This window comes from Pseudorca crassidens, chromosome 10 (assembly GCF_039906515.1).
Source record: "Pseudorca crassidens isolate mPseCra1 chromosome 10, mPseCra1.hap1, whole genome shotgun sequence".
Taxonomy (NCBI): Eukaryota; Metazoa; Chordata; class Mammalia; order Artiodactyla; family Delphinidae; genus Pseudorca; species Pseudorca crassidens.
Window position 1 is genome coordinate 27,960,437 of NC_090305.1, and position 22,631 is coordinate 27,983,067.

General features: G+C 36.8%; 1 protein-coding gene across 1 annotated transcript in view; it reads left to right on the forward strand.

Annotated features, from left to right (window-relative positions):
* Positions 1–14,686: 14,686 nt before the first annotated feature.
* The window catches only part of CRISP1 (cysteine rich secretory protein 1), a 29,507-nt gene continuing 21,562 nt past the window's right edge, over positions 14,687–22,631 (forward strand). Inside the window, exon 1 of the mRNA XM_067755750.1 lies at positions 14,687–14,779. Coding sequence (XP_067611851.1) covers positions 14,687–14,779 — 93 coding nt within the window. The remainder of the gene's footprint in view (positions 14,780–22,631) is intronic.

Sequence of the window (22,631 nt, forward strand, 5' to 3'; positions counted from 1 at the left end):
TACTATTGCTTTTAAAATAAAATCTCATAAAACCTAAGAAGTTTTACTAAAAAGAACCTATAAGTTAGGAGAACAGCAATTGTTTTTTATAATTCTTCATATTTAAAAAAACTGATAAATCTCAACCCTATAATTTTCTCCTGCATATTAGTCAAGTGAGTTTTAGAGAAAGAGATGTTTAAAAAATTATTTTCATTATTTCAAAAAGATTAAAACAAGTGTTTTTTCTATAATGCATATAATAAAAGTCATTTATAAGTCCTCTCCTTTTTGATTATATATATATATATATAAAAATGTATTGGATTCAAGCAAATTACCAAAGAAGAAATAATTCCATACTGTTTTCAATGAGAGAACATTGTCTTTTATGTCCAAAACAGCTACTGATTAAACAGCCTACAAAACTGAATAAGCAACCTTCTAGAGTCCAATCCGAAAGATTAGAGCCCAGAGGCATCGGCTGATACTGCAGACAAGATTCCAGCTGTGGAGCATTTAAAATGAGAAACTCCTCTTGCCTCTCAGCCACTATAGGCCAGGCAGAGATGTTACCAGAGCTCCGTCTGGTGTCACAGGGAAGGCTGGCAGCGGCAGCATTGCCTTTCCCAATCCAGCAGGCTAGGAACCTGTGACTCATGCATAAGTCATAACTAGTCTTCAGATCACAATTAATGCTATCTGCACGTGGATGTGTATACACACAAGCTTACACACACATACACACACTCTCTCTCATGATAGTCAGAAGGACTGGAAGGAAAAAATTATTTATCTACATATGTTAAAATATGAAAACATATTTGTAATAATAGAAAAAAGTCCTATATGATTCTTACTACATCTTGCTTCAAAATAGGTCATATTTAATAGAAAAGGGCAATGGCCAACACATTTTTGGCTCAATAGTTTTGATTTTCACCATACTGTCTATATACCATGATTACATACAACTTCTAGGCATCATGTCAAACCATATCAATTATGTCTGCATTTATAATAGACCTAGATTGCCTCTTTCAACAAAGGGGAGCTACATCAAAAAAAAGTCTATCCCAGTTTATTTCCAGTGCAATTACCTTTGGTGATAAGTTTCAACCACTTTCCTACCAGCATTTTCAACTCCTGTGCCCAACCCATCCTGAAAAACTCTAACCTTAGGTTCAATCCCCACTCTTCCATACCCTGTTGCTGCATGCCGCTGGAGAAAATGGATGGTCCCTGATTACCCTCCAGCTGTCTTCAAATCTACGTTCAGCATCTTTCTTCACTATCCAAAAGAAAAAAATAAAATGTCTACCAAGCATGAGCTATTCTAACTGTACTTCTTTATGTCCATCTCTGCCTTCTTAGTACTGCCTTCCTTAGTGTTTCCGACAGTAAGGGGCTTCCCTTACTGTCTGAGGCTAATCAATTGCCTCTAGGAAAAGTCCATCCCCTAGTTTTCTTCTGACATCTCAACAATCATTTTCCTCTACTTTGATTTCTTCCTTTCATCCTGTGAACCCATTTTAATTACTCTTATTTTCTAAAAACTCTCCCTTGATCCTGTTTTCAACTAGCTCTTCTTTGTCTTTCTCATTATAAGAGTATCGGGCTTCCCTGGTGGTTCAGTGGTTGAGAGTCTGCCTGCCGATGCAGGGGACACAGGTTTGTGCCCCGGTCCGGGAGGATCCCACATGCCACGGAGCGGCTGGGCCCGTGAGCCATGGCCGCTGAGCCTGCGTGCCTGGAGCCTGTGCTCCGCAACGGGAGAAGCCACAACAGTGAGAGGCCCGCGTACCGCAATAAAAAAAAAAAAAAAAAAAAAGAGTATCTTCAAATTTTATCCAGATGAGGAATTCACTCCTTAACTTTCACTTACTTCCTTTCTTGGCATGACTGTCACCTGGTTCTCTTCCTGGCACTAACACTGTTGACTCCTTTACTGAGTTTTCTTCCTCTACATAATACTAAAAAATTATCATTTATAAACTTTTGTTCTAGATCCTCAAGAGGCAATGTAAGCATTCATTACTGAGCAGGACATTGCTACACAGACACTGCTCCATCTCGTGGTACCAGCTTTTGAGCAGCCGTACTAACTGTGTCTCAGGACTGTGCTTCACAGAAAAGAAAGAGGGATAAATTTATTTATAAATACTCATTTCTTATTGGTCAAAGTTCTTGCCTACATTGTGTCCATTCTCCCACGTTTCTGAATAACACATTCATGGGCAGTAAGAAGAGCTCTGTGGCATCCTACCTCTTTTGTCAGAGAATTCTCTGGAATAGGAAGCAAAGGGTGCCACACACCCAAAAAAAATGTTTAGGTGTGGGGTTGTGGCACTTTCTTCTTAGAACATAACACAGCTGTAATTACATGATGCTGTAATAATTCATTTCACTCCTCCATTAGCTAAGTGTGTGTAACTTAGCACCTAGAACACAGTAAGTGTCCAAGTACATATTTATTAAGTGAATGAATGAGACGGATCAAGTAGCATTTTGTACTTGGGATAAATGAGGAAAAGCGACAGGAAAAGTGTTCTCAGAAACCTAGCTTTCAGTATAGTCAATATTTCTTATTGATTGTGAATTCTCATACTAAATATCAAAGGCTTACGCTTAGAGTGGAAATAAGATAAGGGAAACCCATAACAGTAAATCTAATGATATATGTGTCAAATTGCTTTATTTGGGGATTTCTTAAAGAAGTTTGCTCCCTGTGTTGTTAAAATTTACGTTACAGCTTGTTTAGGCAAAGGGCCTTCACATCAGCATGGTTTCTTCTACTTGAGGCTTAAAAAACAGGTATGACTTTTTTCCTCTATAGCCCCCAGTGACACACTCTGTGACTGACAGCTATTCTTAAAAGATGAGCACATATTTCTTTCTTAAGAATCTCTTTCCAAGGAACTGCCACATAATTTTAATACAATTTAATCAGAAAGGGACTATCTGGGTTGACTTCATTATACATTCACACATTCAATCACACCAGCATCACTTTTCAAATACCATCTCTTACAAGTGGATGCTGTTAACTTTCTCAACAGTAAAGGCACAGGCATGTGATTTCCACCCAGCAGTGGAGAATTAATAAATCACCCAACATATTACAGTTTCACGCCAAGTTAGCACCTTCATCAGGGAATGAAATTAGCAGAGCAAATCCTGGCTAATTGTGAAAGATGCTAATTACCCGCTCACCCTGTAAAATAAGGCATGAGTGATGTGTGAGGAGCCCTGCACAGAGTCAAGAGCACTTGGAAATGCAACACTTAAATAAAGCCTAAAACTGCTTATGCAGAGAGAAGTGGAGACCAGACAGAGAGTACAATCTACAGCCGGTAAAATGAAAAAGAATTTGCAGGGATTTTTAAAGATCTCATTTCAGAACTGTAGCAAGACTAGTAGAGACTTGGATGACTCCAGGGACTCATTACAGAGCCTTTACTTCTAGGTCTGTAACGTAAATCCCCACCTGACCCTACTGGGAGCATGTCCTCACTGGTTAATAGCTGTTCACAGCCAGGACATGGAATAGCTGTGAAAGACGCGACCTCCGTTCAGCTACTCCTGGGTGGGGCGTCCCCGTTACAGACCGGCAATAATTCTGTCCCTTGCTGCTGGTCTCTGCAGAGAGGCCAGGAGCTGAACAGGTCACTGGATGTGGATCCTCAGCAGGCATTTCAGAGGCTGCCAGCTCCTGCTTGGCTGAGACCAACTGGTGGAGGTGAGATGGGAGGATTTAGCCGTGTCACCGTCAATCTGGGACCCTTCCCTGGATGGGAGACTTATTTCCCCAAAGTTGTCAATTTGCACTTTTTACCAGCACGAGGCTCACATTAAGAAGGAAAGCATGTTCCTAATAGTACTGTTTAGGTGTGTGATTTTTTAAAAAACCACAAAAAACAAAAAACTGTGCTACAACATGTACTAACTTTTTCTACACTTTCTAGCTGCTCTGAAGATCTGAACAAGCACTTAAGACCTCAGTACATCTAAACTCAAATAAACAAAACCAATGTTTCTATTTTTCAGCTTGTTTGTTAGGTCCCACACACTGAATTTGCTTATGAAGGGCAATTATCACTTTAAATTTAATTAAAATGTCCCTGACTAATGACGTGTGCAAGCCACTAAAACAATTTCACCATTTACAATTGCAAAGGTTACCCAGAAAATGATGTTGTATTGTGGTTAATTTGTGTAGTGATGCAAAGGTGATAAATTATTAACTCCCCAAAGAGGCAGTATGGAAATTCTTCAAAAGATGAGCTTTGTGACACAATTTAAAACATCAAAATGACAAAAAATAAAGGGAAAAGAAAGAAAGAAAGAGAGAGAGAGAGAGAGAGAAAGAGAAAGAAAGAAAGAAAGAGAAATAAAGAGAAAGGGAAAGAATGAAAGGAAGGAAGGAAAGGAAAAAAGAAAGGTAAAAGAAAAAGAAGTTAAATTCCCCCAAACTTCCAAATCATCTATTTTAACAAAAAAAAGTGAATAACAAAAATGTGTTTATACTATTATTATTGGAATTCAATATAATCTACTTAACTTTTAAAAATAAAGTAGAAATCTTTCATTTTTAGATTTTTCTTTTTACTAATCATAAACAACAAATTCATGACAAGAAAAAGGCAACTGCTTGCTTCATTCCATGACTACTACTCCTAGAATGAATTACATGTTGTGATATACTCTACCTCCAGAACACAGTAAGTTTTCAGTACATCATTATTAATATGTGATTAAGCTCGTTAGAATGGCAGAGGGTTAAAAATAATTCCATCCAGAAAATCCTTTCATTTTTAGTTCAACAGTTTTAATAGTCCTTACAATTAGAAAAGGAAAACAGGGCTTCCCTGGTGGCGCAGTGGTTGAGAGTCCGCCTGCCGATGCAGGGGACACGGGTTCGTGCCCCGGTCCGGGAACATCCCACATGCCACGGAGCGGCTGGGCCCGTGAGCCACGGCCGCTGAGCCTGCGCGTCCGGAGCCTGTGCTCCGCAACGGGAGAGGCCACAACAGTGAGAGGCCCGCGTAAAAAAAAAAAAAAGGAAAACAAACTGTACTGTGGGCATGCCATATTGCCAGTTATTCCTCTCAGTATGCCAAATACTCCCCTTAGTAACCCAGAATTTGTACTTTCACAGAAGGTAGAGCTGCTATTTTATACATACATACATATATATATATATACACACACACACACACACACACATATACATATATATTTTATATATCATTATATGTTATTTAAATCTTCCTGGGACATGTTAAGAGGTCATACAGTAATTGCAAAAGCACAGAAATTGCTTTGATGTTAAAAATAAAATTTCAGAACCTTATTAATATCATGATTGGCGTTCCCTGTAATAGATTTTGTTGTTATCACGCAGGTGAAAAACTACTATCTGATTTACAATCTTAAAAAAGGAAGACAGGTAGCAAAATATATCCTCATAATGCTCTACAAGCTGTATCATATTAAAATTAAGAATATCAATTACATTCAGTAATACATTTTGTAATTGATTGATTACTGAAGAATTATTTATAACTTTCTTATTGCTGAATGCCTGCCTTGACAGGATATTGTCAATTCTCAGATAACAGACTGGGTCACATTTGACTGTTGCCTTAATTATTCTTTACTTCTGTGTTGGAATCTTTTTTTTCGTTCATTGGCTATAAACAGTAAAGTCGTGTGTAAATTCTGGTTATCTGACCTTATATTTGCTGCGGAAATAACTTAGTGGTAGAACTGGAATTATAATTTGGGGGATTAGGTAGAAGGGGGAATCTCTTCTCAAATTCTCATTAATCTTATTTGCTCTTAGAAAGAAATATACCTAGAGAAGACAGAGCATTGTGTCTACAGTTCTTAGCTGTAGGCTTCAGCCTGCCTCTGATCCCCTAACAATGCTTTGTATTTGGCTCCTAGAAGATACTGACAGACTGTTTCAACTAAACCTACTTGTGATTTCTTGTTCTGACACAAGGACCAGAGCAACAGCAGGGGTGTCCTTATCATCATCAGTATCACTGTCAGGGAAAGAAGAGTGCCAGCACTGAGCAGTCTGTTCAGGCCTCTCTTGGCACCAGCAATCGTGGAGGTGACAGCTTCTTGGCTCTGTGAACGTTGCTAACATACCACACAATCTAGACCCCGAGGGCCTCAATGGGCTGCACCTATGTTTTTCTTATTTAGTATTAAGTAGAGTCATGTATGCCTAAAACGATTTAACAAATGTTCTGTAACCATTTAAACTATTGTGATAAATACATTTTTTATTGTAAAAATAGTACTTCAATAGCCATCTGACAGATGATGTTTTTTTCCCTAGAAATATTGTCTAAATGGAATAGTAGTGGCCCAGTGAGCATGGAGGACCCTGGAAGTAATAAATGATGATCAGAGCTCTGTAGAAGGCTAAGATTTGTGGCTATTTCAAGTAGATGACTGTAAGATCTTAGGTGTTAGGGAATTTGAGGACATGACCAGTTTACTTACTTTAAATAAATTCTTAAGATATATGCTGTTCGTTTTCCCTCCTAGCTCTGATTTTCACAAGGCAACTCATAAAAATGTAGGCTCTTCAAGGCATTGTTAGGTTAAGGGCTGTTAATGTGGTTTAGGGGGAGGATACTTCACTGACACAGGAAACCTTGACATTAAATCTTAAGGCTTTATTTTTTTTCTACCAGGCAGAGTCAAAGCTTTATTGAGGGTCATCCAACTGGGGGTTGTTTAGTGGATAATAACCCTGTGAAATCCCAGATTCTTTCAGGACAAAATCACTTCCATCCATTCAATCTTGAAGAAGCAAAAGACTTCTTCTGCAAGTGAGGGTTAATACATTTGAATGTTCTTGTTTCTGAGATTACAAATGCATTCTTTCTCCATATCCAACAGTTCTTGATCCATATCCAACTGTTTTTGTTTCATAGCCTTCTGTTTATTTTTAGAATGCTAGTCATATTTTTTGAGACGCTTATTCAGTTTATGGTAATTCCTTTTTTTAGATTACTCGTTTATTTATGTTAGTTCAGGAATGATCTCTCATTGGGATCGTTCCATTAAATTAATTTTTCTCATGGCAGCCATATCGTGGCTGGTTGGATAGTTTCTGTCCATGCTTACTCCTCTGTGTTTGATTTCTCTGCACTGACTTTTCCAGGACCCCAGGGTTCCCAGATGAGAACCAACTCTTCTATTTCTGATTCTCTATTATTGTCTTAAGGAAATATAACCAATCCGTTTTGAGAATCAGGGTGTCATTTGACCCAGCTCTTCGTCGGAGGATTGTCACTGACCTTCTTTGACATTCCGGTGATATTGCTCATTATATATGCTATATTGCTCAGATCCTAACCAGAGTCCAAGCTACTTCCAGCCTCCATTTGCAGACCCAGCGCTCTGTTCCCTCACAGAGGGTAGAGCATTGTTAGAGCTAGATCTCATGGGAGTTGAACACAAAGATGCCACGAGTCATTTCCAGTAGTGGAGCCTGTGGGTTTGCCTCTTTGAGGTCTTATTTTCTGTGTTTTCATTCCATTCTGCTCCCCAGATAAAGTTAATCCACTTTTGAGCATGAATATATCTTTTGAAATATGTACTAATAATGTTTCAACTGTCATGTTGTGTTTTTGTGTATGAGGATTCAGTGCCTACTGTCTCTAACGTATTTGCCAGAAGACCTCCCAAAAACATATTTTAAAATATATGTTTAATATTGTCCAAACTAACCTTGGACAGTTTCATAATAGGTTATGTTTTCTACAGAATCCAAAGATCGGAAGGAATACAGAACATGTTAGTTCGCAAATAAAAGCAGGCTATTTATCTGGGCATGAAGCATCTAAACACAAGAATGGAGAAACCTGGAATATAAATTTTAAGATTGGTATACAGGATATTTTACAGTTTTAATATATTTAACCTATGGATACAAAATTTAAAGGTGTCAAAACATACCTATCGGGATCTATCAATCGACTAATCAATTAATCAATAGATAGATATAATAAGCATAGTTTAGAGATTCTGAGACCTGAATATGTGATTGTTGGGTATATAATTCTCCAATAAAAGACATGTTCAGAATGCTATCAAGAATGTGCAATTGAAAAAAAAAAAAGAATGTGCAACTGACTTTATCTTGTAAAATACCTTACTCTATAAAATATCTTACTCCGTAAAATATCTTACTCTATAAAAATATTTTAAAGTGTCATCAATTCATATTTGACACAAAATGTTGATGTTTTTAAAATCTAATATCACATTAAATCACTTTATTGATTCAGTACAAAAAAAAGCTTAAATTGGCAATATGAATATTTAAAATAAGTAGCATGAATCAACTTTCTTGCTAGGTTATTAAACTTAAAATTGCAGAAGCCAAATGAGGAAATATACTTGTTATTCAGAAATAGGTGGGATAATGTTTTCCTCCATTGGAAAAAATCCATTTATTTCAAGTATTTACATATTGATCTTATCAGTGCTAATAATACTAATACAATTCAAACTTTCAGTTGTGCCAAACTTTCAAAATTTTTCCATGCTAGTTTTCCAATGAGAATGTGGCAATATGTATAAAATTATATATGAACCATTCATTTTTTTAGCCAACAAGTATTTAGGGACATCTACTCTGTATAGAGCATAACTAAGTTTTAAGAGAACTCAGATAAGTCACACATTTTGCTAGGGTAACCATCTGTTATTTTTGTCTACACAGCATCGTTTTCTTTGGGGAATTTTCTATCCCACAGAGCACCTGAACATGGTATATCAACTTTCAATATGTAGGGTCTCTATCAATATTTATTAAATTAAATAATTAAGATGCTTTCTTATGATTCAAATGCAATAACAAATGAAAAGAACAAAGAATTTAAGAACGTAAGAAAAAGAATACAACTTTAAGCAAATGAGAGCCATGAAAATGACTACATTATATCTAATATTTTTTAAAAATAATTTTCTTACTCATACAGAAACACAAGAAACAAATTGTTTCTGTATATATAAGCCCATGGTAAGAATTTTTCCAGCATTCAATGAATACTTCTTGGATTTTAAGAGACTATCATTCTGAGATATTCCATTCTGGGGGACTCTCCAGCGTTACATTTTATTACTCTCAGCCACCAGGTCCTCAGTTCTCGCTTCTTCTGTCTCCTTAAATTTCTATGTTCTACCCTTAACGACACCTTTGGAATATGTAGATAAAGATATGCACTTTGTTTTTTTTGTTTCCATCAGATAGCATTGCCATCCCTCCACATGTGTAAAGCACTGTCCTTCCAAGATTGAATGTGACAGAAAATGTCACAGGGATTTTATGTGTCAATATTTCTCCTAGTTGCTCCCAATTTTATCCTTTCCATTGCCTGTTTATTTTAAAATGAAACACGTTTTTATAAAGGGCATTTGTGTTGAAACTTCCAACCATGATCTTTCTTAGAGGACTGTTCTTTTCTTTAAAATACCAGGATTTTGCATTCAGTTTAACGTCCTTGCTTTCATTATCCCAAACTTTCACATATCAGGAAGCTGGTTCCCATTCTAAGTTGAAGGGGAAAGTTGGGATGGTAAGAAGTAAAAGAGACCATTGAGTTGACAATAGCTTTCTCTGGGCTACTGAAGGCTACACTACTTTGAGGAGATGTTTCAAAGGAGAAAAAGGGGCACTTGAAAGTCATACTGAATTTATTTTCAATACATTACAAGATTACAACTTTCTATAGTTATTCACCTTTTTAAAACAGCACTTGCAAAAAAATAAAAGAAAGCAGCACTTGCAATAAATACCTTGTATTTCTAAAGTCTTACTGTTTCGTTATCTTGCCATTTCTTTCCCTTTTAGTTGCCATCCTGAAGGAAGAGTTAAAATTGCATGCAGATGTGTCACTTGTAATAACCAAATTTCAAACACTCTACTGGGAAATAATGTTACTTGAGAAATACACTGATAGCAAAACTCTCAAATCAAAGAATAACAAGAGGTTTCTGTAAAATTAGATTCACCAAATGGTGTGAAACGTTGATGCTCACATAGTCAACCCAGGCACTCTTAATAACCAATGTCACTAAAGACTAAATATTTAAGTATATATTTAAGTATTAAGGTACTTTATAAACTTGCTTTAGAATAAAGGAATAAATCTTATTAGGTGGAAGAAATTCAACATGCTTGAAATGAATAGAATTAACTATGCATCTCCCATGTTATATATTTTGATTTATATGTCAATCCCTAATTTATTAATTGAAAGCATAGCTCTTTGATTTCTATCCAAATGCTGGTGTCTACACTGAAAAGTCTAATATTGAGAAAAAGTGTTCATAAGATAAAATCAATGTTATGCACAGGAAAGACTATAAACAGAGAAGTGCAGAAGAATCACAGCTCAAGAATTTCATAGCTATGTGACCTTAGGTAAGAACTTAACCTCTTTGTCTTCTGTAAAGTGAACTCACTGCAAGCTTGTCCCAAGAGTTAAAGTATCTGGCAGTAAACTACAAAATAACAGATTTAGATTATATCATATTCATTATTATTATCATCAAAATTACTTTAGCGGTATATGCTATTTCTCTATACCTTCGATCAAAGTTCAGGCACTGAGATACTTTGAACATATACTTCGCTCACAAAATATTTTGCAAAGCTGTTACGTATTCAAGATGGAAGCGTAAAGACTTTACATCATAGGTATACTCATAAAGACAGGTACTTAACACTAAATGTAAAATAATGAGTCTCCATCTTACCATCTATTACAGGTTCAGACATGGTAAACATATTTTTTGAGTTACCTATAATAAAGAGTAAAAAGCATGCTAGAAAGTTGGTAACTAAGAAAATCCTTCAGAACAGATTTAAGCTTGGTTGATTATAACAAGAACAATAGTCAAGTAATTTTTTTCTTACAGCTTTCTTAAGAATAAATCAACATTGTCAGTTTGGAACTGTCTACTCATCAAATTAGTTTCAATCCTCTTACTTTATTAAAAAGGAAATATCTATAAAGAGCAAATTAATGAATGTTTATAAATGATGAGTTGAATTCATTTTGCATACATAGAAAAATATCATATTTTAGGAAGATTATTTTGGAATTATTTCCCCTAAAATGAGTGAGCTTCTTATAACCATGCCAGTATGTCTATAAACAGAAAAATAAGTAGAAACAAGTTCTAGGTTAACTGGTCATGATAATAGAACAAATCCTTTACGTATAAAGGGACTAGATAAAATGACAAGTTTCGTATCTTTCTGTCTAGAATAAACTTCTCTTCGTCAAGTCAGCTGGATCCTCTTTGTCTATAAATCCTCAGAAGAGGCAGTTTACACATAACACAGGTGTTAAATATAATCTACCCCTTTGGTTATTTACCTTTAAGATTAGATATATTCATTGGTTTAAGAGGAGAACAGAAGCCTTGACTGCTTATGTGTTAGGGAGGAAAAGAAATTTTAGGGACATATTCTAGCCTAAGTCAAAGTTAACACGTCTTGGCTTTCATTACTCAAAGGAATGCCAAGTCTAGTTGGGAATAGGACCTGCCACTGTGTCATCACCTCCCAACTGTTAGATGCTGACAATAACCCATTTTGGAGGTAATATCCTGACAAACACCACTCTCCCATGATTTAGTTTTGGCATATTTGCAAGTATTCATGAACACTGCCAGAAAAATAAGTTATTCCTACGGGAATTCTTGGAATAAATTTAAAAATAATCATTTCCTTAGTTATGATTTTTATGTACTGATAAAAAGTAGTGAAGCAGGAAAATTTGTGGGCAAAATGAGCTCTTAATCATGTTGATTACATATTTGTAAAACATTAAACATGATTTCATGATGTGCTCTTGAAATCATAAGAAAAGAGAAGCTCAGAATTACAACCTAAGAGGCAAGGGAAAAAATTCTCATGAATGACTACGTGTTATGTAAAATGTTTATAATTAAAATAAAAAGTGACTGCTTTGCTATTCTTCACTCAGACCCTGTATTTTTAAAAATGGGATTCCAGTGGCATTTTTCTAACTATGAGTCACGATACACCTAAAACCTAGTTCTTAAAGAGAAAAGGAGGCAGGAATTTCCAGCCTCTAATTTAGCCAGCTCAACTGTTCAGATGTTAAAACCGGGAATATAAAATCTCAGTATATTGTGTGAAGAGCCAAGTCATATATAGATAGCTATAAAAATAAGAACACATAAATATCAGAATTACTTCTTTAAAAAAAATCTGTGATTTGAGGACGACTTAGAAAGTAAGAATTCTTATAAAAACTAAAAGATATTGTAAAGAATGGAATTATACAACTTTAAGTATCTGGATATTCGCTTGAAATTTCCCCCTCAACTTAAATACCCCTATAATTGCATTTATATTTGAGGTAAAATTTAGATTTATATCATAACAATCCTTTCTTGAAATCAAAACATGATTCATTGACTGTCTTTGAGTGACAGTGGTGCTCACCGAATAGGCCCTCTGCTTCCCTATACTTCCTCCTCACCCCCAGGAAGTTAGTGGGACCACGTTAATATCTCCAGCCATTAAACTTTGAGCAAACGTGGTATGAGTTCCTTCTTGGCCTATACAGGTATATGCATGGCTGAGTCGCTTTGCTGTGCACATGAAACTATCACAACATTGTTAATCAGCTATACTCCAATATAAAATAAAAAGTGGAAAAAAAAAAACTAGTAAACAATACTCTGTTTCTTCCAAAGCCACAGTGATTCAAGAGTTTACATGTTGCAGAGCCTAAATTATTGCCTTGTCACTTTATGTGTGTGTGTTTCATTTAGTACTCTCAGCTGTCCTGTGGAGTAGTGTTATATCTATCTGATAAATTAGGAAACTGAGCATAAAATTGGTCATCACTGACATGATGGACATCGTAAAAATATACGTGTTGAGATCAGACAGAAAAGTGTTCAAGTCCTATCTTTGCCAACTTGCTTCTTATGTGATCTTGGCCAGCTTATATTTTAAAGCCTCAGATCCTTCACCTGAAAAATGGGAATTATTGCAGTACCTCTTTGTGAGATTATAGTGAGAATTTAGTGACATATGTTAAGCTCTTAACATGTTGTAGAAACTCAATAATGGAGCCCTATTTTTCTTATATTGTCACAAACCCACAGGCTGTTTGACATCTTTTAATCTTTGACTTTTTTCTAACGGTTAGGATAGGACATAGGGAAAAATCAGCTTTAAGATTAAGGGCATTTTCATATTACAGAGAATCAGGTACAGTCAAGTGTGCCACCATGGCACAAAGATACATATTCCTTACATGGAAAAGATTCTTTCTTTGGTTCTTCTTTTTTTTTTTTTTTAATGTGGGCAATATACTTTCCTACACTTGTCCAAAAATTAAATATTGCAGAATTATAAATTCTGGGTTCCACAGTAAATTCTTTAGAAAACGTTTGTTTTTTTAACCTTTTGTCAATTTTAGGAGAAACACATTTTGAGGTAGGAAGATGGAATTGTAAGAGGAGACCCATTGTTAAGAGTTCTCTGTTATGATTCCAGAGAATCTTTGAAGAATATTTGTACCTAAGAACACAAGGCTGATAAAGGTGATCTTTCTTAATGATTATCTAAAGCTGTCTATTGCGTGATTACATCTTTCCATTTTTTCCCCTCAAGAATAAGGTTTAAATTTTGTAGCATTTGTGTAGACTGATCTGCTTTCTGTTGATGTTTCAGACTCACCACCATCTTTTTCTTGTAAGCATTAAATCAAGCTATATTCAGTTTCTCAAGCGATCCATATTCATTTATCCCCCCAGTCATTATACATGCAAACCTATGATAACATTTCCATTGCAGACCTGGGGCTTATTGTTCTCTAGGGTGAGAATATAAACCAATTAAGAACAGAGTCATTTTTAGGGATGAGAAAAGAAGTTGTTTGGAAGATAAACCTTCCTGAAGAGACAAGCACACCTGAGAAATGGAAAAATATCAGGAGAAACAGCATTTGAGCATCTGGATCTAGCCATACACAAAGTCAAAACTATACCATCTGACTTCCCAGGTACAGACGACAAACATAATTTCTTTCATTTGCAATTATACTTATTCACAGATTTTCATTTTTATAATTTTCCCCCAAATTTCCTTAAGGATGTGGACGCTAAATTTACCGTGCCTAGGAATCTCTGGAGAAGCTTGTTAGTGACAGATTTATGGCTTCACTTTTAGAATTTCTGATTTAACCATTTGGAGAAAGAACCCAGGAATTTGTATTTTTTAGCCAATATCTCATGTGTTTCTTATATATCTGAGGTTTTCATACATTAAGAAAAATTGGCTTTAAGGATTAAGAAATTACATGTTTTGCCAGTACTTGAAAAACATAGCAACATACATCGGCAACTTTGCCTGGTACAAATATTGGGTGTTCTTCTTATCCCTGCAAATATGCATACAATGAATAATATTTGTTTTACTCAATCAGATAACTGAAAATATGAAATCAATGACGGTATTTTTATAGAGTCATCCCTCTGATCGATAACCATTGGCTGCCTTTACCTACCCTCAACACCAGGGCACACTAACAGATAATCACTGAATTTACTGACTTCATATTGCCCTAGGTTCAGGACAGCTCTTCCAGAAACTTCTGATGTGAACTGATACGTCTCACTGCTGATGGCGACCGTGGCCCATGCTATCGCGCCATCTGCTCAGCTGTCACTCGCAGCAGCTGCTGCTCTTGCTTTGGCAGCCTCGGCCTGGCTATCTGTGCCTCGCACCTGCACTACTCCTCTGCGCTGCTAAAATCACAATACGTTTCACCCTCCACTCCTAAACAGAGGAATTCCTTAGTCATTTCTCCTTTTAGATTCAGAGAAGCCCTTTGTGAAACATCTATAGGGCTCACTTTAAAAATCTCTTTCTTCTCAAACTTAGCAATTTCATACTATTAATGATTTCTTAAATTGGAGGCGGGGGCGGGGGGAGGGGAGGGGGGAGGGGCGGGGGGGCGGGCTTAGTCTTGTTTGCCACAGCAGAAATACAGAGCTTCACAAATGCAATTGTAATGATACTTGTTTAGATGATGCTTGCTCTTAAAACATAATAATAATAAAATAATTTTTAAGAACTCAAAAAATTTACTAAATACAGAAGAGAATAAGCCCTTAGAGATTTTTGCAATTTATTCATATATATTTATATATATAAATATATATATAAACAAATGTGATGTCTATAAGCTTACCATATATTTGATTAACAAACAGAAAAGTAGTATGCTACTCTCAGTGAGAAATATAAAATTTTAGAAACATGAATTTATAAGCCAGTTTGGGAAATATAAATACATAGAAATGACTGAAATATAAGATATAGAATGATCGATTAAAGTGTTTCTTTAGAAGAGCTCTAAAGTTTCTTTAGAAGAGCTCATCTCCCCAACACTTCTTCAGTGCCCTCCTTTATCTCTAAAGGCAGATGACTCCTCCCCTGCGGAAAATGGAAGGTTTATAAATTAGGGAAATTAAACAAGAAGAGCTTTGGATTCAGGGATGCAAAATGAAGCACAAGGCAAGGATGCAATAGAAGGAAAAATTAAGGGAGAGGCTAGTACATGATAATCTCTATATGCTGCGTCAGAATTCTAAGTTCTAATCTTCCTCCCTGCTCCTAGAATACCAGAAGTCAATTCTATAACTATCCATACTCTTCAAATTAAGAGATTATATTTTCCCTTTGGTGTGGTGTAGTGGGGGGGGGACCCTCCACATTTTTGTATTTGAGGTGTTTAAAGAATTTTTTTAAGAGAGAAAATCATGGTTCTTGTACAAGTATAACATAATCGTGTCAAACAAAAAACAAATCCGAATTAGTAAAGACAGACCTTGTTCAGAAGAATTATTGCGAGGGAGGGAAAGAGACTATTGCCTGGAAGAGAGACCAGAACTAAGTATGAACTTTATTATGCTGAAGCAGAGAGCAGTCGGATTTCTAAGGGCTGGGTGAGCTAGAAGAAAAGTACTGGAGAAGATTGGGAGGAGGTCAAATGCCATCTGTGCTTGTGAATTGGTTTTATCCAAAGGAAAAATAAACTTCTCCTATCTTTAGGACAGGAGGTAGTTTCATAGCTCAGAATAAGGCACCCCACTACAATCAGGGTCCCATCTCCCACAGAAACAGAGAGAGAGTAGTGCTATCTCTTTTGAAATAATTAAAAATAATTCTGATAAGACTAGGAGTCTTTGTCTAGGCACATTATGAAGGTAAATAATAATCTTTCCTATTGTAGAGGAAGACATGAATCAACAAAACAAAGAAGCAAGACCATGGGAACTCAGTAAACTTTGAAAAACATTTATATATATATATGTCATGGCTTCTTTCCAGACTCAGCTATGATAGAAAAGTTTTGCCTTTCTCTGTGTGTTAATTGCTACTTATGCTTTCATATTCTAGAATAAACTGGTACTTGAAGATAAAATTATACTATTTCTCCTTGGGAAAAAAATAATATACACACATGTATTTCTCTGTCACTGTTGCTCCTCGTATAGACTTCACTAGCAATAGCAATTGTAACTCTTAATCCAAATAACCTAATTTCCTTGTACAGAGAAAAATATGGAAGGTAGAAAAGAATTGACTGTCATACACAGACATTTTAAGAAATTAACTGAATACATGTAACTGGCAATGTTGAATTGTATCTGAGTTCTATGTTCCTGGAAAGTAGTAACAAATCCAGAAATTCCCAAGCCTTGTGTGTTCCAAGAAAAGGCTAGCCATAAAGGACCTTCCGACTCTCACGTATTTAGAAATAAGACACTTCTCCCTCCTTCCTCATGACTCTCATATACTTGTGTATGATTCTTTGGTTTAGTTGCCTCTATAAAACCCCAGACTCCTACTTTTCTTTGAGACGTTCTTCATCTCTTTTTCCCTATCACAGTAGGCTGAACACAGTTACCTCCTTAATTGTCCTGTGCATTTGTCTTTCACATAGCACAACTTTCTGCAGCCATGTACACCCCTTTTATAATAATTTATTAATAATTTCTGGAGGTTGGAAAACATTTCATACACAATGAAGGTCAAGGCTTTTCTTAATTACAGACACACCGACTCCCAGACATAAAACAAACACATGAGAGCTTATAGTTTCAGCTCTACAATCTCAGCCACAGGTCACAAGTAAAAATGCACAAAAACTCGCACATTCCTTCCTAGCAGGCACGAATTTATTTACTTATTTGAGGTGGCAAACAGACAAATCAATGAAAATAACAAACTGGATTCTCCACCATCTCTTACCTAGTAGAGAACAGGTTAATACCATTGATCAACCAAGAACACCAAACGGTCAGACATTAACACCAAATTATCAATTACTGCTGCCACCCACCAATGCGGAATCATTTAGTGGTTGCACAGGAACCAGAGACAAAAAGGAAAATACAGAATCAGAAGAGAGGAGGGAAAAAAGCAAGAGTAAAAGAGAGTCACAAGTTTTAAAATTTCATTATCATTTGGAATTCACTCTGGGAGCAAAGAAAAGCCATGCCTGGGGTTAAGCATCCCAGTAAGCACTCTTCTCCATCAGTACAGTTTACCAAACTCTGGCAGGTAAATCCACGAGTATCTTGGGGTTATCTCTAAAATGAAAGCCACATTGTTGTTTGATTCCTCTATGGTCAAGTGTACCAGTTGCTAATTCTGCCCTCACAGATTGAGCTTCCTTGTCAGCGTCTGTAGTGTTTCATTCTCAAATATAAGCTGACAGCCATAGATCAGCAAATATTTTGAGCATAAGAGTAAAAGATATCAAAGCCAACAAACAAGGAAAGTCATTATAAAGTAAAAAGAGCCCATTCAGTTTACAGGTTTTTAAAACGGGAGAAAAAATGATTTTGCATATGACACAAATATGCTCATTGTGTTATCTTATCCACCCCTACCAGAAGCAGCTATCAAATGATTTACTCAACAAACGAAAACGCAGAGATTTGCAAATGAAGTTTAAGTGGTTAAGAAGGCAAAGGAGAACAAAGAGGTAGGCAGGATCACTTTTTGAGGGAAGTGATTTGTTCATTAATACTATGAAATATATCATAAAAGCTATAAAGAACCACTGGGGAATTCTGTGTAGGATATGATAGTGTACACAGTACTTTCACAAATATTGACATTTTTTGAAATATAGCACATTATAAATTCACTTCAGGATTTTCTAATGTCCATCCTAACAGAGAAACCAAAAGCTTAAAATAAGTCACAAACAATTTGCTTCTAGGTAACTCTCTTCTAGAAGTTAGAGCCCGTATTTTCATTCCTATTCTAGATTTAAGATATAGAAGTACTGATACTATGCTATATAGCCCATATAGGATAGTCTCTCCATTTCCCAGGGTTACTGGAAACTGTATTCAAGACTATTGCAGGGACTTCCCTGGTGGCACAGTGGTTAAGAATCCTCCTGCCAATGCAGGGGACACAGGTTTGAGCCCTGGTCCGGGAAGATCCCACATGCCATGGAGCAACTAAGCCTGTGCGCCACAACTACTGAGCCTGTGCACCACAACTACTGAAGCCCACGTCCCTAGAGCCTGTGCTCTGCAACAAGAGAAGCCATCGCAACGAGAAGCCCGTGCACCGCAACAAAGAGTAGCCCCCGCTCGCAGCAACTAGAGAAAGCACGTGCACAGCAACAAAGACCCAACGCAGCCAAAAATTAACTAATTTGAAAAAAAAGACAGAGGATTTTAAATGCTGGAGTGAGCTAATGGAAAATTACTAGAGGGCATTAAGGGGTAGTTCGGTCCATTTGATTAGGCCTCTGTGTTTACTAATTGTTGCTTATTGAAATTAGGCTCCTAGCCTCCCACAGACACTGGGAGCAGTGGCTCTGCTTTTCTTGGTTACATTTCAAAGGATGGTTGCAAGGTCCTTGAGAAAGACATTCCTGGGTTGTAGAAGTTTCACATTTCAAAGAAGAGAAAAAGATTTTACAATTGCAAGTTTTCTAAAGTAAATGCTCTAATAAAAGGGAGTTCAAGGGCCCATAGTCAGGAAGAGGCCTCACATTTTGTCCAGCTGTTAAGGCTGCCTTGGTCAGTAGCATAGAAGGTATTCTAGGCAATACATGTATTTAAATTTAATTTATCAAAAATCTGGAATATGTATGTGTAACATAATCAAATTAAATTAAAATCCTGTGCTTATTTGTCTTATAATAGTGAAAGAAGTGATATCAATTTTTCCCTTACTTTTCATTTTGTTGTTCCTTTCTTTAACAAATAATTACTGAACGAGTCTTCTTTGTTAAGTTCTTTGTTTGAGAAACACAAAGCACACACACACACATACGAGAGAGGCAAACTTTTCAACAGCAGTGGGAATTAAGTCCTTGAAATTAAGGCTTTTACTCAGAATCATCAGATTCCAGGAGAAGTTGTTACTAACAATGTTTAGTCGAAAAATTGAGCCAGGATGATGGATCCATGGGCTGGAATTCAGGTAGGATAGAAACTAGAAATGGAATAATTTCTCCTACAGCATTGTATTCCTTTCACCAAAAAATCATAGGGAAGTTAAAGAAGATGGGTCAGGTGCTAATTCTTATGCACAGGAGCTTCTTTCCAGGCTGACAGAGTCATTACCTGCCCCCCCAACCCCGCCCCCGTTAATACTCATTTCTTACACTGATTCTAGAAGCTCTACTACATTTTAACTGGGAGTCCCTACATCATGACTTTAGCGCTAGAAGAACCAAAAAAAAAAAAAAAAAAAAAAAAAAATCCAAGCTCTAGCAGCTATTAGTTTTGTCTTTTTAAAAATTTAGTTATTGAAAATTAACGAATCAGCCTATTGAATATTCTTAAATATTTGGTCAGGAACAGTAGAGTCTTCTCAGATGATCAATATTTTATTTAATAAAAATGTATCAAACACATATGCTTATTAGAATAACAATTTTGGGGTTGTTTTTTAATTGAAGTATAGTTGATTTACAGTATTGTGTTAGTTTTAGGTGTGCAGCAAAGTGATTCAGTTATATGTATATTTTTTTCAGATTCTTTTCCATTATAAGTTATTACAAGATATTGAATATTTGTTTGTGCAAGTTCGTGTGCCCGACACACTGTGAGGCCCAACAAACCGAAACATCAGAGTTTGGAGAAAGGTTTATTTCAGGGCCATGCAAAGAGACGGGTGGCTCATGCGCCCCAAAACCCAGAACTCCCCCAAAATTTTCAGCAAAGCATTTTTAAAAGCCCAGTGAGGGAGGGGTGTCACAGGGTATGTGATCAGCTCATGCACAATTCTCTGACTGGCCAATGGTGAGGTAACAGGGTGGTGGCACAGAGGTTACCATTATCAGTCCTTAGGCTCCAGGAGGCCTGGAGCTATGTGCTCACGGTCATCAAGTTGTTAATGTCTTCCAGTTGGTGGGCGTGGTTCACTTTTGTAAAACGGCTCAGGAAATGTGCATCAGAAACTGTTATCTAGGTACTTCAGAGAGGAGCTAAAGCAGAGGATATCTATAGTTATATTTTAGAAAGATCCATGTGATTACGGCACTTGGCGTTGCTACGGAACTCTTTTGTGTATGGGTGCATTTTATTTATCTGTCCTTCCTTTTCTTTTTAAGTTTCAGGCATGATGTTTCAGCACTCTTATTTCTGAGAAAGGAGGAACATACTATTTTTATACTTCCTGCTTCCTACAGATGTTTTCCTGAAAATTGGAGAGAAATTACAAGCCTGTCTTTAAGTTGAAAATAGGAAAAACTGGACATAGAGTTAAAAAGGGGACGGGGCTAGGGAGTTTATGACTGTAACTGCCAAGATGACTCCAATAATTCTTGCCTCCTGTTATTTATGCCCTTGTGTGATATCCTTCTCAACTGAATTAGGGCTACTCTGTGTGACCAATGAAATATTACAGTGTGTGACTTCCCAATCTACATGGTAAAACTATCACAGCTTCTCTTTGTGCCCTTGGATCACTTACTGGGGAACAATAAACCGCCCTACTGTGAGGACATTTAAGCATCCCTGTGGAAAGGCCAATCAGGAGAGCTACGAAAGGTCCCACCAACAAACAGAACCAGTTTTCAAGAGGTATGAATGAGTGAACTTGGAAACAGTTAAGCCGTCAGGAGGGATAGATGCCTGAGCCTGCAGACGATTGCATCTGATTGCAATCAATGAGAAATTCTAAGACAAAACTGCTCGGTCAAGTCGGTCCCAAATTCCTGATCCCCAGAAACTGAGAGGTCAGAGGTCATATTTATTGTTTGAAGCCACTAAGCTTTGAAATCAGCTGTATTACAAGAAGTAAAGAATTAAAAAAGGAAAACTGAGTAAGAGACTGTGTACTGACTTTCATTCCAGATTATGGAAGGTGGTGAAGGGGAGCAGAATACGTCACCCCAAATGTGCCACTTTGGCACGTTGACTGTTTTGAGCTGAAGACAGATAGGACCCAGCAGACTCAGGAAGAGCTTTTTGCCTGTCCTTTAACTGTCTAAACTAATTTAGACTAGGAAAAGAGCTATTACCAGAGATAACTTTTTATATCAGAAAGACTTATCTGTATGGCAGGGCAAACATCTGTTTACCAAACTCTTCTCATCCTCCTGGGAATTAATTGTCTCACTCCCCTTTGAAGCCTCAGACCCCTACCCACTTCTCCGTAGCTCAGGATGGTGTATAAGCCTCAACTGTCTGACTGCCTATGAGTCTATTTTATGGGGACGCCCACACGTACAAATTTTTTTTCTCCTTTTAATCTATCTTACATCAATTTAATTATTAGGCCAGCCAAAGAACCTAAAAAAGAAAAAGGGAAAAGTTTTCCACCCCTACAGAAGCTATAAATCATAGGACAAGAGTGGGAAATAAGCTTAAAGGGCTGTAATATCCAGGAGGTTTCTTAGAATTTATATTCCAAAAATTCCTTTGACTTTATTCTGTGTGTGACAGATGTTTGAATTTCATAGGGTCTAGAGAATTTCATGTGTAGGGCCCAAGTTTCTGGGCAAGTCTAGAGTTGTTGAGGCATTGCGACACAGAGGACTTTGAAGCAAACGTACAGTTTTACTGACTAATGTGAAGAAGCAATCAGGGCTTCCCTGGTGGCGCAGTGGTTGAGAGTCCGCCTGCCGATGCAGGGGACACGGGTTCGTGCCCAGGTCCGGGAAGATCCCACATGCCGTGGAGCGGCTGCACCCGTGAGCCATGGCCACTGAGCCTGCGCGTCCAGAGCCTATGCTCCGCAACGGGAGAGGCCACAACAGTGAGAGGCCCGTGTACCGCAGAAAAAAAAAAAAAAAAAAAAATATATATATATATATATATATATATGTACATCTCAGCAGGAAGTTCTTACAGGAGATGTTATTAGGTTAACTCTTACCCTAAGGATATTATAGCCGTAATGTATGTAACTTTTCCTGTACAAATATCTTTTTCAAATAGCGTTTAACGCACAGACACTGGTTTCTTCTTTCTCTGTATTTATGTTTGTGTTTTCTGAAATTTTTGGTAGCCAACCTTCAAGTAAATGATTGATTTTTTTAAGTTTTTTTAATTCATATATTTTAACAAACATGATGTGC